This window comes from Delphinapterus leucas, chromosome 2 (assembly GCF_059928025.1).
Source record: "Delphinapterus leucas isolate spDelLeu-1000000601 "Yukka" chromosome 2, BTC_Dleu_Yukka2, whole genome shotgun sequence".
Lineage (NCBI taxonomy): Eukaryota > Metazoa > Chordata > Mammalia > Artiodactyla > Monodontidae > Delphinapterus > Delphinapterus leucas.
Genome location: NC_143130.1, coordinates 152,655,559 through 152,671,454, shown reverse-complemented (window position 1 = coordinate 152,671,454; position 15,896 = coordinate 152,655,559). Strand labels below are relative to the sequence as shown.

Genomic DNA, 15,896 nt, shown 5'->3' with positions numbered 1-15,896 from the left:
TATTCAAAATAAATGTTTACATTTTTAGGTGACTTTTAAGGAGATGGTGTTTTGGCAATGTTCACAGATAATTATCAAGAATGAAAACTTTACGTGTTATGTAAAATGTTGGCAACATTTCATCACTTGCAGGAGTGGTTATTAGAACTTACATTGTGGTGATTGTGCACACTGAATGACCTTTGAATCAGTGGGACCACAGCACATTCAACTAGAACTCGGCCATGTACCGATCATATGCTCCTCACTCATACTTGTTCCTTGTAGCTGTCAGAATTCTGAAGTGTGATATCAACTCTTGCTACAATTAGTTAAAAAGTATATATAATTAGTGCTTAATAAGTTTATACCAATTGCAGAAATATCCATCAAAGTGAGTAATTTGAGTCAGGTTACGTAAAAATTCAAAAGCTGTTATTAAAAATGGGACTTGCTTGTATATGAGCCCAAGATTCCAGAAGCTTTAATCTACACATGCATTTACTTTATTCTCTTTATTTTATGATATTGAGCCTTCCTTTCTTTGAACATAGTATATCTTTCTTGCTATTTAGATATTTTAAAGTATTTTTCAGTAAAGTTTCTTTTCCTCTGTAAAGGTCTCTCAAATCTCTTAAATTTAATTATTAGATACTTTGTTTGTTGTTACTATTGTAAATAGTATGTTTTTCCTCTTTTTTTCCATTTTGTTTGCTGATATAAGCTTTTTTGGTATATAGATCTATGTTTAGTACCTAGTTACTAAAGTATGATGATTGTAATTGTGTCTTCCTTTCCAGTGCTTACACTGTTTCTTTTTCTTGCCTTACTATGCTAGTTAGGACTTTGACTACAGTATTCAATACAAGTGTTAACAGTGGGCATTTGTTTTTTGTTTTTGGTTTTTTTTGAATTTTTTTTAAAGATTAATTTTTTATTTATTTAATTTATTTTTGGCTCTGTTGGGTCTTAGTTGCGGCATACAGGCCCTTTGTTGTGGTGTGCGGGCTTCTCTCTAGTTGTGGCATGCGAGTTTTCTCTTCTCTAGTTGTGGTGTGCAGGCTCCAGGGCACGTGGCCTCTGTAGTTGTGGTGCACGGGTTCCAGAGCGCATGGGCTCTGTAGTTGGCAGCATGTGGGGGGTCTAGTTGCGGCGCTTGGGCTTAGTTGGCACGCGGCATGTGGGATCTTAGTTCCCTGACCAGTGATTGAACCAGCATCCCCTGCATTGTAAGGCAGATTCATTGCCACTGGACCACCAGGGAAGTCCCAGCAGTGGGCATTCTTATATTGCACTTAGTTTTTAAAAGGAAGTGCTCCTTATGTTTTACCATTAAGAATAATCTTTGCTATAGAGTTTTGATAGATACTCTGTAGGTTAAAGGCATTTCTGTTGCTATTTGGCTAAGATTTTGTATGTGTGTGAAGAATGAGTATTGAATTTTTTGAGCATTGAATTTTATCAGATGCTTTTCCTACATTTGTGAGATGATCATGTGGTTGTCCTCATTCTGTTAATATGATGAATGACATTTATCAAGTTTCTAATGTTGAATCACCCTTGCATTGCTGGGATGAACCCAACTTAATCATGATGGTCTTTTTAAATAATATGTAGTTGAGGGACTTCCCTGGTGGTCCAGTGGTTGAGACTTCACACTTCCACTGCAGGGGGCGCAGGTTTGATCCCTGGTCAGGGAACTAAGATCCCACATGCCATATGGAGTGGCCAAAAAAAAAAGTGTAGTTGAATTTAACTTATTAATATTTCATTTAGAATTGTTGTATGTATGTTCACAGATGAAATTGGTCCATAATTTTTATTTCTTATAGTATTGCCCTTATTTGATTTGGTATCTAGATTATACCAACCTTAAAGAATGAGGTGGGAACTAATCCCCCCATCCCCACCTCCCAGAAGGATTTGTATAAGACTCGAATGGTACGGCTTCTCTGGTGGCGTAGCGGTTTAAGAGTCCGCCTGCCAATGCAGGGGACACAGGTTTGGGCCCTGGTCCGGGAAGATCCCACATGCCACGGAGCAACTAAGCCCGTGTGCCACAACTACTGAGCCTGTGCTCTAGAGCCCACAAGCCACAGCTACTGAAGCCTGCGCGCCTAGAGCCCATGCTCCGCAATGAGAAGCCACTGCAATGAGAAGCCCGCGCACCGCAACAAGGAGTAGCCCCTGCTCCCCGCAACTAGAGAAAAGCCTGTTTGCAACAATGAAGACCCAACGCAGCCAAAAATAATATAAATAAAAGAAAAAAAGAAAAGACTGGAATGATCTATTTTTTGAAAGTTTGGTTGAATTTCTGTTTGACTCTCTGGGCTTAGTGTTTTGGGAGGAGAGGTGTGAGCTTAGTGTTTTGAGGGGAGAGGTGTGAGCTTAGTATTTTGAGGGGGAGATATGTATTTGGTTTTCTAAATGGTTTTTTTTTTGTTTGTTTTTTTTTTTTTTTTTTGCTGTACGCAGGCCTCTCACTGTTGTGGCCTCTCCCGTTGCGGAGCACAGGCTCCGGACGCGCAGGCTCAGCGGCCATGGCTCACGGGCCCAGCCACTCCACGGCATGTGGGATCTTCCTGGACCGGGGCACGAACCCGTGTCCCCTGCATCGGCAGGCGGACTCTCAACCACTGCGCCACCAGGGAAGCCCTCTAAATGGTTTTATCTAGGACTTCTGTTTCTAGTTAAGCCAGGTTTTAGAAAGTTTTCTCTTTTTTTTAAGAATCCATCCATTTTGTCTACGTTTTTAAAGTATTTGGCATAAAGTTGTTTAAAGCATTCTTTCTGTTTTAAATTTCTGTTGTGTAAGTATTTATCTCTGTCTTTTTTATTCCTCATATTTTTTGTGCCTTCCATTTTTTCCTTCATCAGTCTTGCTAGAGATTTTATGTATTTTCTTAGCCTCATCAGAAAAACAGTGCTTGACTTTGATTTTCTCTATTGTATGTTTCCAATTTCATTAATTTCTGACCTTTCTCCCTTCTTCATTTTTAAGGGAAATGCAGAGTCTAACATAAGGACAGTGGGATGTCTCCCAGTTCCCAAGGACAGGCTTTCATTAGGGATTAAGAACAGCTGGAACCAGGGCTTACAATGGTACTAGGACCTTACTTCTTTCTCTTTCCTTTAAGTCTATTTCTTTCTGTCTTGCTATCAACTGGCTTTTCTACTCTTCAGTCTGCATGGCAGAAAATAGTGAAAATGAGTCTCTGAAATTTGATGTCAGTTCCAGCTTGATGTGCTCTTGATTCCTCTAGAGATTTCAGATTTTTCCATATGCATACTGTCTTTCAGAAAATTTTCTCTTTAGAATTCTCTTTAATGAGATTTTCTATAGTAAACTCAGTTATTTTGTCTGAAAGTCTTTATTACCTTCTTTAGGTATAAAATCCTGGGGTGGTAGTTATTTTCGCGGTCATCGGAAGAAATAATTCCACTGTCTTCTGGATTCCATTGCTGCTGTTGATAAATCAGCTGCCAAATAGTTCTTCATTTAAGCAAATTGTTTTTACCTTGGACTGCTTTTGCGCTCTGTGGTTTTTGATTTTCTGAAGTTTCATATGTTGTGCCTAGGTATCGATTTCTTTTATTTATCCTATGTGAGATTTTGACTGTGAACTGCTTAGTTTCCTTGGAAAAAATATTTGTGGGTGTTCTTTGAGGCCTAAGAAGGAAATGCATTGCTTCAAGAGGATTTACCTCTGTTTTTTTTTTTTTTCCAGATGCCTCAGGCACTACAGTTTGGTGACTAGATTCATTCTTTGAGGTTCTGGACCACCCAAAGGAAGTGAATTTGGGTTGCAATTATGTGTGTGGGCTTGCTTATCTTCACAGTCTCTTAGGAATCCTTGTTTTCTTTTGCCACAGGAAGACAAATTTCCTTGTAGTCCTTTGGGGATCCTATGTGGCAATGGGTGGACTAGGTTTACTTCTGGTTCACTTGTTTCCTGAGGATGAAACTTTTGGTGGGGTGTGTGTGTGTGTGTGTGTGTGTGTCCCAGCTTTATGAAGAAAGGGTCTTCTGTTAGATTTTCCATGTTGGGTGGGTCTTGAACTTTGACTTCTGTTCTTTGCCAGGAGATCATCAAATCTGAAGCTCAACATTGTGAGTTAGGCAGATGTCTATAGGACAAAGACAGTTTTATTAAGCCACTTATCTCTTTCTTATAGATTTTGGTCTGGTTATTCCTTTACCATCTTTTGAGCTCCTCAATGCTTTTAATATTTTTTGAAATAAAATTTTATCCATCACTTTTAGTTGTTTTCAGTGAGAGAATTGGGTGAATAATCTAGCCTAATATGTTACTGGAGGTGGTCTTTTGTTCTAATTTCCTTGGGTTTTCTTTATTCTTTTTCTGATTCCTTCAGATAGATGTTTAGCTCACCAGTTATTAGCCTTATTTTCTAATATAAGCATTTAGAGCTATACATTTGTAAGTGGCTCATGAGGTTTGAATAGAGTATTTTCATTATTATTAACTACACATTTTTAAGATTTTTAATTTGCTGTTGTGATTTTCAGTTATGCTTGCCTCCTTAAGCCATGACCAAGGACCCACAAGTCAATTGGAATTTTGAAGTATGTGGATTTTAAAAGATTTATCCTGGGACTTCCCTGGCAGTCCAGTAACGACTTCACCTTCCAATGCAGGGGGAGCGGGTTCGATCCCTGGTTGGGGAGCTGGTATCCCACATGCCTCGTGTCCAAAAAACCAAAACAAAACAGAAGCAATGTTGTAGCAAATTCAATAAAAACTTTTAAAAAATGATCCACATCAAAAAAATCTTTAAAAAAAAGATTTATCTTTTTGTTATATTTAACTCACCTTTAAAAAGAAACAGGATTTTCAATTTGTATTACAAAGCAGGACTCAACTATGCTGTATACAAGAGACACACAGGTGATATAGAAAAATAAAAGGGATAGGTGAAGATATACAAGGCAAATGGAAACACTAAGAAAGGAAGAGTTGCTCTGTGACCATTCCTTTCAGTGGCTTTTTGTCCCCTTCCTGATAGCAAACTTTAGTAAATAACTAATATTCCATATCATTGAGATGTTTTGAGGAAGTCTCAAAAAGATTGATTTTGTGTTAACCATAGAATAGTCTTTTTCTTTCTTCTCCTCCTCCCCGTTCTTTTCCTTCTCTTCTTCTCCCTTCTCCTCTTCCTTTTTCTTTACACTTGAACATATCTGTATCTCTCATATTGAGATGCATCTTACTATTGATGATATTTCACAATTAATGAACAATTATTAATTAACAATTAATTTTGGCAGCATTTTTTTCTCTTTTGGAACATAAAATAATGATATATCTTGCAACTGATGGTATCTTAGCTTTGATGAAATATACATTTTTACATACATACTATAACTCCTTATCCTACCCCATCCTCTACTTGAAATGCCCCATTTTTTGGTCTCTCCCATCCTATGCTTATATCATTCAAGATCTTAATGGAGGAAATAATCCTTATTTTCTCATCCTGACTCCTCTTCTTCCAGCACTTAGCACAGTACTTTGTTGGACACAGAGTTGTATTTAATTAACAATTAATGGAAGTGTGTAGGTATAATGAATCATAGCACAGACTGTGACACATTTATATTAGTGACCAGTTTTTTAGCTTCTTGGTGAGAGGAGATTAATACCTACATTAGTTAAGATTATTTTGAATATAAACAACATAATCCAGTGTTCCCTACATTAAGCAAGTTAGAGAATTTATTAGATGGATGTTTAGTCATCTGATGATGTTCAAGAAAGAGTTGAACCAATGAAACAAGTAAGTAAAGGGAATTCCCTGGTCGTCCAGTGGTTAGGACTCTGCACTTCTACTGCAGGGGGCACAGGTTTGGTTCCTGATTGGGAAACTAAGATATCCCGCATGCCGTGTGGCATGCCCAAAAAACAAAACAAACAAACAAAAGAAACCCAGTAATTAAAAAATATAAAGCACTGTGAAGGAAATGAAAAGAGTAGTAACAGTAAAGAATTACAGGGGAGGAAGGAGCTTCAAGATGGCAGAAGAGTAAGATGTGGAGATCACCTTCCTCCCCACAAATACATCAGAAATACATCTACATGTGGAACAACTCCTACAGAACACCTACTGAACCCTGGCAGAAGACTTCAGACCTCCCAAAAGGCAAGAAATTCCCCATGTACCTGGGTAGGGCAAAAGAAAAAAGAAAAAACAGAAACAAAAGAATAGAGACGGGACCTGCACCAGTGGGAGGGAGCTGTGAAGGAGGAAAGGTTTCCACATACTAGGAAGCCCCTTTGCAGGCGGAGACTGCGGGTGGCGGAGGGGGAAGCTTCAGAGGCACAGAGGAGAGCGCGGCAACAGGGGTGCGGAGGACAAAGTGGAGAGATTCCTGCGCAGAGGATCAGTGCCCACCAACACTCACCAGCCCAAGAAGCTTGTCTGCTCACCTGCTGGGGCGGGCGGGGGCTGGGAGCTGAGGCTCGGGCTTCCGTGGGATCCCAGGGAGAGGACTGGGGTTGGCTGCGTGAACACAGCCTGAAGGGGCTAGTGTGCCACAGCTAGTGGGGAGGGAGTCCGGGAAAAAGTCTGGAGCTGCCGAAGAGGCAAGAGACTTTTTCTTGCCTCTTTGTTTCCTGGTGCGCGAGGAGAGGGAATTAAGAGCGCTGCTTAAAGGAGCTCCAGAGATGGGTGCGAGCCGCGGCTATCAGCGTGGACCCCAGAGACAGGCATGAAACGCTAAGGCTGCTGCTGCAGCCACCGAGAAGCCTGTGTGCAAGCACAGATCACTATCCACACCTCCCCTCCCGGAAGCCTGTGCAGCCCGCCACTGCCAGGGTCCCGTGATACAGGGACAACTTCCCCAGGAGAACACACAGCACACCTCAGGCTGGTGCAACATCACACTGGGCTCTGCCACTGTAGGCTAACCCTGCACTCCGTACCCCTCCCTCCCCCTGGCCTGAGTGAGCCAGAGCCCCCTAATCAGCTGCTTCTTTAAGCTCGTCCTGTCTGAGCGAAGAACAGATGGGCTCAGGTGACCTACACGCAGAGGCGGGTCCAAATCCAAAGCTGAACCCCAGGAGCTGTGTGAACAAAGAAGAGAAAGGGAAATTTCTCCCAGCAGCCTCAGGAGCAGCGGATTAAATCTCCACAACGTGATGTACCCTGCATCTGTGGAATACCTGAATAGACAACGAATCATCCCAAATTGAGGAGTTGGACTTTGGGAGCAATGATACATATTTTTTTTTCCCTTTTTCTCTTTTTGTGAGTGTGTATGTGTATACTTCTGTGTGTGATTTTGTCTGTATAGCTTTGCTTTTACTATTTGTCCTAGGGTTCCCTCTGTCTGTTTTTTGTTTTTTTAGTATAGTTTTTAGCACTTGTTATCATTGGTGGATTTGTTTTTTGGTTTGGTTGCTCTCTTCTTTCTTTCTTTCTTTTTATTACTTAAAAATTTTTAAAAAATTATTTATTTTAATAACTTTATTTTATTTTACCTTCTTTCTTTCTTTCTTTTTTTCCTCCCTTTTATTCTGAACCGTGTGGATGACAGGCTCTTGGTGCTCCAGCCAGGCATCAGGGCTGTGCCTCTCAGGTGGGAGAGCCAAGTTCAGGACACTGGTCGACCAGAGACCTCCCAGCTCCACATAATATCAAACGGCGAAAATCTCCCAGAGATCTCCATCTCAACACCAAGACCCAGCTCCACTCAACGGCCAGCAAGCTACAGTGCTGGACACCCTATGCCAAACAACTAGCAAGACAGGAACACAACCCCATCCATTAGCAGAGAGGCTGCCTAAAATCATAATAAGGCCACAGACACCCCAAAACACACCACCAGACGTGGACCTGCCCACCAGAAAGACAAGATCCAGCCTCATCCACCAGAACACAGGCACTAGTCCCCTCCACCAAGAAGCCTACACAACTCGCTAAACCAACCTTAGCCACTGGGAGCAGACAACAAAAACAATGGGAACTATGAATCTGCAGCCTGCAAAAAGGAGACCCCAAACACAGTAAGTTAAGCAAAATGAGAAGACAGAGAAACACACAGGAGATGAAGGAACAAGGCAAAACCCCACCAGACCTAACAAATGAAGAGGAAATAGGCAGTTTACCTGAAAAAGAATTCAGAATAATGTTAGTAAAGATGATCCAAAATCTTGAAAATAGAATGGAGAAAATACAAGAAACGTTTAAGAAGGACCTAGAAGAACTAAAGAGCAAACAAACAATCATGAACAACACAATAAATGAAATTAAAAATTCTCTAGAAGGGATCAATAGCAGAATAACTGAGGCAGAAGAACGGATAAGTGACCTGGAAGATAAAATAGTGGAAATAACTACTGCAGAGCAGAATAAAGAAAAAAGGATGAAAAGAACTGAGGACAGTCTCAGAGACCTCTGGGACAACATTAAACGCACCAACATTCGAATTATAGGGGTCCCAGAAGAAGAAGAGAAAAAGAAAGGGACTGAGAAAATATTAGAAGAGATTATAGTCAGAAACTTCCCTAATATGGGAAAGGAAATAGTTAATCAAATCCAGGAAGCACAGAGAGTCCCATACAGGATAAATCGAAGGAGAAACATGCTAAGACCCATATTAATCAAACTATCAAAAATTAAATACAAGGAAAACATATTAAAAGCAGCAAGGGAAAAACAACAAATAACACACAAGGGAATCCCCGTAAGGTTAACAGCTGATCTTTCAGCAGAAACTTTGCAAGCTAGAAGGGAGTAGCAAGACATATTGAAAGTGATGAAGGGGAGAAACCTACAACTAAGATTACTGTATCCAGCAAGGATCTCATTCAGATTTGACAGAGAAATTAAAACCTTTACAGACAAGCAAAAGCTAGGAGAATTCAGCACCACCAAACAAGCTTTACAACAAATGCTAAAGGAACTTCTCTAGGCAGGAAACACAAGAGAAGGAAAAGACCTACAATAACAAACCCAAAACAATTAAGAAAATGGTAATAGGAACATGCATATCGATAATTACCTTAAATGTAAATGGATTAAATGCTCCAACCAAAGGACATAGACTGGCTGAATGGATACAAAACCAAGACCTGTATTTAAGCTGTCTACAAGAGACCCACCTCAGACCTAGGGACACATACAGACTGAAAGTGAGGGGATGGAAAAAGATATTCCATGCAAATGGAAATGAAAAGAAAGCTGGAGTAGCAATTCTCATATCAGACAAAATAGACTTTAAAACAAAGACTATTACAAGAGACAAAGAAGGACACTACATAATGGTCAAGGGATCAGTCCAAGAAGAAGATATAACAGTTGTAAATATTTATGCACCCAAGATGGGAGCACCTCAATACATAAGGCAGATACTAACAGCCATAAAAGGGGAAATCAACAGTAACACAATCATAGTAGGGGACTTAACACCCCACTTTCACCAATGGACAGATCCTCCAAAATGAAAATAAATAAGGAAACACAAGCTTTAAATGATACATTAAGCAAGATGGACTTAATTGATATTTACAGGACATTCCATCCAAAAACAACAGAATACACATTCTTCTCAAGTGCTCATGGAACATTCTCCAGAATAGATCATATCTTGGGTCACAAACCAAACCTTGGTAAACTTAAGAAAATTGAAATCGTATCAAGTATCTTTTCCGACCACAATGCTATGAGACTAGATATCAATTACAGGAAAAAATCTGTAAAAAATACAAACACATGGAGGCTAAACAGTACTTAATAACCAAGAGATCACTGAAGAAATCAAAGAGGAGATCAAAAAATACTTAGAAACAAATGACAATGAAAGCATGACGACCCAGAACCTATGGGATGCAGCAAAAGCAGTTCTAAGAGGGATGTTTATAGCAATACAATTCTACCTTAAGAAACAGGAAACATCTCAAATAAACAACCTGACCTTACACCTAAAGCAATTAGAGAAAGAAGAACAAAAAAACCCCAAAGTTATCAGAAGGAAAGAAATCATAAAGGTCAGATCAGAAATAAATGAAAAAGAAATGAAGGAAACTATAGCAAAGATCAATAAAACTAAAGGCTGGTTCTTTGAGAAGATAAACAAAATTGATAAACCATTAGCCAGACTCATTATGAAAAAGAGGGAAAGGACTCAAATCAATAAAATTAGAAATGAAGAAGAAGTTACAACGTACACCGCAGAAATACAAAGCATCCTAAGATACTACTGCAAACAAATCTATGCCAATAAAATGGACAACCTGGAAGAAATGGAATAATTCTTAGAAATGCACCACCTTACGAGACTGAACCAGGAAGAAGTAGAAAATATAAACAGACCAATCACAAGCACTGAAATTAGGACTGTGATTAAAAATCTTTCAACAGGGCTTCCCTGGTGGTGCAGTGGTTGAGAGTCCGCCTGCCAATGCAGGAGACACGGGTTCGTGCCCTGGTCCGGGAAGATCCCACATGTCGCAGAGCAGCTAGGCCCGTGAGCCGTGGCCACTGAGCCTGCGCGTCCGGAGGCTGTGCTTCGCAACGGGAGAAGCCATGACAGTGAGAGGCCCACGTACCGCAAAAAAAAAAAAAAAATCTTTCAACAAACAAAAGCCCAGGACCAGATGTCTTCACAGGCAAATTCTATCAAACATTTAGAGAAGAGCTAACACCTATCCTTCTCAAACTCTTCCAAAATATAGCAGAGGGAGGAACACCCCCAAACTCATTCTACGAGGCCACCATCACCCTGATACCAAAACCAGACAAAGATGTCACAAAGAAAGAAAGGTACAGGCCAATATCAATGATGAACATAGATGCAAAATTACTCAACAAAATACTAGCAAACAGAATCCAACAGCACATTAAAAGGATCATACACCATGATCAAGTGGGGTTTATCCCAGGAATGCAAGGATTCTTCAATATACGCAAATCAACCAATGTGATACACCATATTAACAAATTAAAGGAGAAAAACCATATGATCATCTCAATAGATGCAGAGAAAGCTTTCGACAGAATTCAACACCGATTTATGATAAACACTCTCCAGAAAGTAGGCATATAGGGAACTTACCTCAACATAATAAAGGCCATATATGACAAACCCACAGCCAACATTGTCCTCAATGGTGAAAAGCTGAAACCATTTCCACTAAGATCAGGAACAAGACAAGGTTGCCCATTCTCACCACTGTTATTCAACATAGTTTTGGAATTTTTAGCCACAGCAATCAGAAAAGAAAAAGAACTAAAAGGAATCCAAATTGGAAAAGAAGAAGTAAAGCTGTCACTGTTTGCAGATGACATTATGCTATACATAAAAAATCCTAAAGATGAGCTAATCAATGAATTTGGTAAAGTAGCAGGTTTCAAAACTAATGCACAAAAACCTCTTGCATTCCTATACACTAATGATGAAAAATCTGAAAGTGAAATTAAGGAAACACTCCCATTTACCATTGCAACAAAAAATATAAAATACCTAAGAATAAACCTACTTAAGGAGACAAAAGACCTGTATGCAGAAAATTATAAGACACTGATAAAAGAAATTAAAGATGATACAAATAGATGGAGAGATGTACCATGTTCTTGGATTGGAAGAATGAACATTGTGAAAATGACTATACTACCGAAAGCAATCTACAGATTTGATGCAACCCCTATCAAACTACCACTGGAATTTTTCACAGAACTAGAACAAAAAATTTCACAATTTGTATGGAAACACAAAAGACCCCAAATAGCCAAAGCAATCTTGAGAAAGAAAAACGGAGCTGGAGGAATCAGGCCCCCTGACTTCAGACTATACTACAAAGCTACAGTAAGCAAGACAGTATGGTACTGGCACAAAAACAGAAATCTAGATCAATGGAACAGGATAGAAAGCCCAGAGATAAACCCACACATATATGATCACCTTATCTTTGATAAAGGAGGCAAGAATATACAGTGGAGAAAAGACAGCCTCTTCAATAAGTGGTGCTGGGAAAATGGACAGCTACATATAAAGGAATGAAATTAGAACACTCCCTAACACCATACACAAAAATAAACTCAAAGTGGATTAAAGACCTAAATATAAGGCCAGACACTATCAAACTCTTAGAGAAAAACATAGGCAGAACACTCTATGGCATAAATCACAGCAAGATCCTTTTTGACCCACCTCCTAGAGAAATGGAAATAAAAACAAAAATAAACAAATGGGACCTAATGAAACTTAAAAGTGCACAGCAAAGGAAACCATAAACAAGACAAAAAGACAACCCTCAGAATGGGAGAAAATGTTTGCAAATGAAGCAACTGACAAAGGATTAATTTCCAAAATTTACAAGCAGCTCATGCAGCTCAATATCAAAAAAACAAACAGCCCAATCTAAAAATGGGCAGAAGACCTAAATAGACATTTCTTAAAGAAGATATACGGATTGCCAACAAACACACGAAAGAATGCTCAGCATCATTCATCATTAGAGAAATGCAAATCAAAACTACAATGCGGGGTCTTCCCTGGTGGCGAAGTGGTTGAGAGTCCGCCTGCCGATGCAGGGGACACAGGTTCGTGCCCCTGTCCGGGAGGATCCCACATGCCGCGGAGCGGCTAGGTCTGTGAGCCATGGCCGTTGAGCCTGCATGTCCGGAGCCTGTGCTCCGCAACGGGAGAGGCCACAACAGTGAGAGGCTTGCGTACCGCAAAAAAAAAAAAAGAGTCATGTACCATAATGTTCACTGCAGCTTTATTTACAGTAGCCAGGACATGGAAGCAACCTCAGTGTCCATCAACAGATGAATGGATAAAGAAGATGTGGCACATGTATACAATGGAATATTACTCAGCCATAAGAAGAAATGAAATTGAGTCATTTGTAGTGAGGTGAATGGACCTAGAGTCTGTCATACAGAGTGAAGTAAGTCAGAAAGAGAAAAACAAATACCGTATGCTAACACACATATATGGAATCTAAAAAAAACAGAAAATGGTTATGAAGAACTTTGGGGCAAGACAGGAATAAAGATGCAGACCTACTAGAGAATGGACTTGAGAATACAGGGAGGGAGAAGGGTAAGCTGGGACAAAGTGGGAGAGTGGCATGGACATATATACACTACCAAATGTAAAATCGATAGCTAGTGGCAAGCAGCCACATAACACAGGGAGATCACATTGGTGCTTTGTGACCACCTAGATGGGTGGGGTTGGGAGGGTAAGAGGGAGAGAGACGCAAGAGAGAAGAGATATGGGGACATATGTATATGTATAACTGATTCACTTTGTTATAAAGCAGAAACTAACACACCATTGTAAAGCAATTATACTCCAATAAAGATGTTAAAAAAAAAAAGAATTATAGGGGATTGTATTTAGAAAGAGAGGAAAAGAAGGCCTCATCAATGAAGTGACATTTAGGTTGAGACTTGAAGTATGAGTGGAAGACATAAGTTTTTTGGGGGTTTTTTTGTTGTTTTTTAAATATTTATTTATTTATTTATTTGTCTGTGCTGGGTCTTAGTTGGTGGCATGCGGGATCTAGTGCCCTTACCCCAGGGATCGAACCTGGGCCCCCTGGGTTGGGAGCACAGAGTCTTAACCCCTGGACCACCAGGGAGGTCCCAAAGACAAAAGCATTTTAGACAGTGGGAAACAGTAGGCCCAAAATGGGAAAGAGCTTGCAGTTAACTGAAAGAATACTAGTTAGTTGAGGAAAGTGCCCCCTCGAGGTAGGAGAGCAGGCAGGGGCTATACCTTAATACGCTAACATCTGCTGCGCATTAGTGAAGTGCTGGCCACTGTTCCAAGCGCTTCTTGAGCATTGTGAGTAATTGTGCCATACTGACTCTCTGAATGCTGAGAGTTTGGATTTAATTTGAAGATGCATTGGGAAGCCATGGAACTATTACTCAGTGCCATGATCCATTTTTAAAGATTACGCTGGCTACTTTGTACATAGTTGATCAGAAGGGGACAGCAGAGGAAATAGAAATGAATACTAGTTGATGGTGGTTCAGGTAGGATATGAAGTAATCTTGGACCATGGTTCTGATGGTAAAGGTGAAGAGCAGTGGACAGATTTAAGATATATTTACAAGTCTTTTGTTGATGTCTTGGATGAAGGGAGAGGGTTGTGAGGGAAAGGAAGGAGTCAGATTGGAGAGGGTTAAAGAATTGAAGAGATGATATGTGTAGATAATTTGTGAAGTTATTTGTCAGTAAAGGAGAGCAGAGCTCTTTTCAACCTTCTTATGTCTATCATTTTTCCTGTGGCATTTCTGTCTTTTTAAAAAATTCTTGGAACCAAATATATTTTTATTCTAGTCTGCCTCTCCAGATTGCAGCACCTTTTTCTTATCCCACACTTGACAGATGCTTAGAGGAGGAAAGTCAGTTGAAAAGTAGGCTAGCATTCTCAGCAGTTCTCCCCTTTTTATCAAGATGTTCCTTGCTAAATCAGTCCTTGCTATATCAGAGCAAAACAATTTTGTTCTATAAGTAAAGGTTTAATTCTTGAAGGAACAGAATCTTAGGAAGTCAGTCTCTGTATCTGTGTTTTGTGGGATTAGGGGTGATGGTCATATGTATTTTTATCTGTTAAGTCTCAACATGCCTTAAAAGATAAGGGTAAGAATAGCTGAACTGCAAATTCAGTTCACCAATTGTTTTCTCAGTTGAAAGGCAAGTGATCAACTAAAAGATAAAATTGGTTGTGTAACTGAAAGAAAAACTCTCAGAAGAGATAGCTTTCTTTTTTAAATGTTTCTTAAATATATATAGGTTCAGCTTTTGAAACCAACTTTGACTGCAATTTTATTTTTATCTTTTAATTTATCTATTTTGGCTGCTCCAGGTCTTAGTGGCAGCATGTGGTATCTTCACTGTGGCATGCGAAGTCTTAGTTGTGGCGTTCATGCGGGATCTAGTTCCCTGACCAGAGATTGAACCCGGGCCCTCTGCATTGGGAATGCGGAGTCTTATCCACTGGACCACCAGGGAAGTCCCTGACTGAAGTTTTAAGTAGACAGGGTCTTTCCTCATTTTATGAAGCTCTAGTTTTCCACTGTTTTTAAGGAGTGAGTAAAGAAGCCATGTATCAAAACAAAAGGGAGAATTTTGTGGACAATATGAAAATTCGTAAAGCAGAAATCTGAAATTAAAGTCAGATAATAGATAAGGATCATGGAATACTGTTTAAATCAGTGGTTCTTAAATTTTTGGTAGTTACAGAATCCTTTGAGATACCAAAGAAAGTTGAAGAACCTGGCCCCAGAAAGTGCACAGATACATGTGCATTCAGATTTGTACATAATCTTAGGGCATTGCTAAGTCTGAAGAGCCTATGCAGATGCCCTGGTCGAGAACACGCCTGAATGGTAATCAGGGCTGAGGAGTAGAATGTGCCTAGAGAGCTTCAACATTCATACTGTGACAGTAATCTCTTCTCAAATACCAATCTTTAGGGCAGCCCAGACTCAATTTGTTGTTGTTGTTCTTTTGGGTTTTTTTGCGGTACATGGGCCTTTCACTGTTGTGGCCTCTCCCGTTGCGGAGAACACGCTCCGGACGCGCAGGCTCAGCGGCCATGGCTCACGGGCCCAGCTGCTCCGCGGCATGTGGGATCCTCCCGGACTGGGGCACGAGCCCGTGTCCCCTGCATCGGCAGGCGGACTCTCAACCACTGCGCCACTAGGGAAGGCCCCCTGAGTGTGAACTTTTAAAATAAACTTTATTAGTCCTATAGGTTAAGTACTGGACATATTTATTTCACAGTTGGTGATGAATCTGTACTTTGTTACTTTTCATTTGGCTCAGTGCCTAAGTGGAACACTGAGCTAGTGATACAACTTAATAAATTATAAATTGTTTCCTGTTAGGCAGACTACGCCAGTTAGACCAATATTTAATGAAATCCAGAACTCTT

The 15,896-nt window shown here is 40.1% G+C and overlaps 1 protein-coding gene across 9 annotated transcripts in view; it reads left to right on the top strand.

The window, feature by feature from the left end:
• The window catches only part of NUMB (NUMB endocytic adaptor protein), a 144,660-nt gene that overhangs the window by 49,539 nt on the left and 79,225 nt on the right, over positions 1–15,896 (top strand). The window contains exon 1 of one of the 9 annotated variants that reach the window (XM_089906201.1): positions 8,307–12,890. The exons of the other annotated variants lie outside the window; for them this stretch is intronic. Coding sequence (XP_089762327.1) covers positions 12,861–12,890 — 30 coding nt within the window. The 5' untranslated portion in view covers positions 8,307–12,860. Of the gene's footprint in view, positions 1–8,306; positions 12,891–15,896 lie in introns of those variants that run through there. 9 annotated transcript variants of the gene reach the window in all.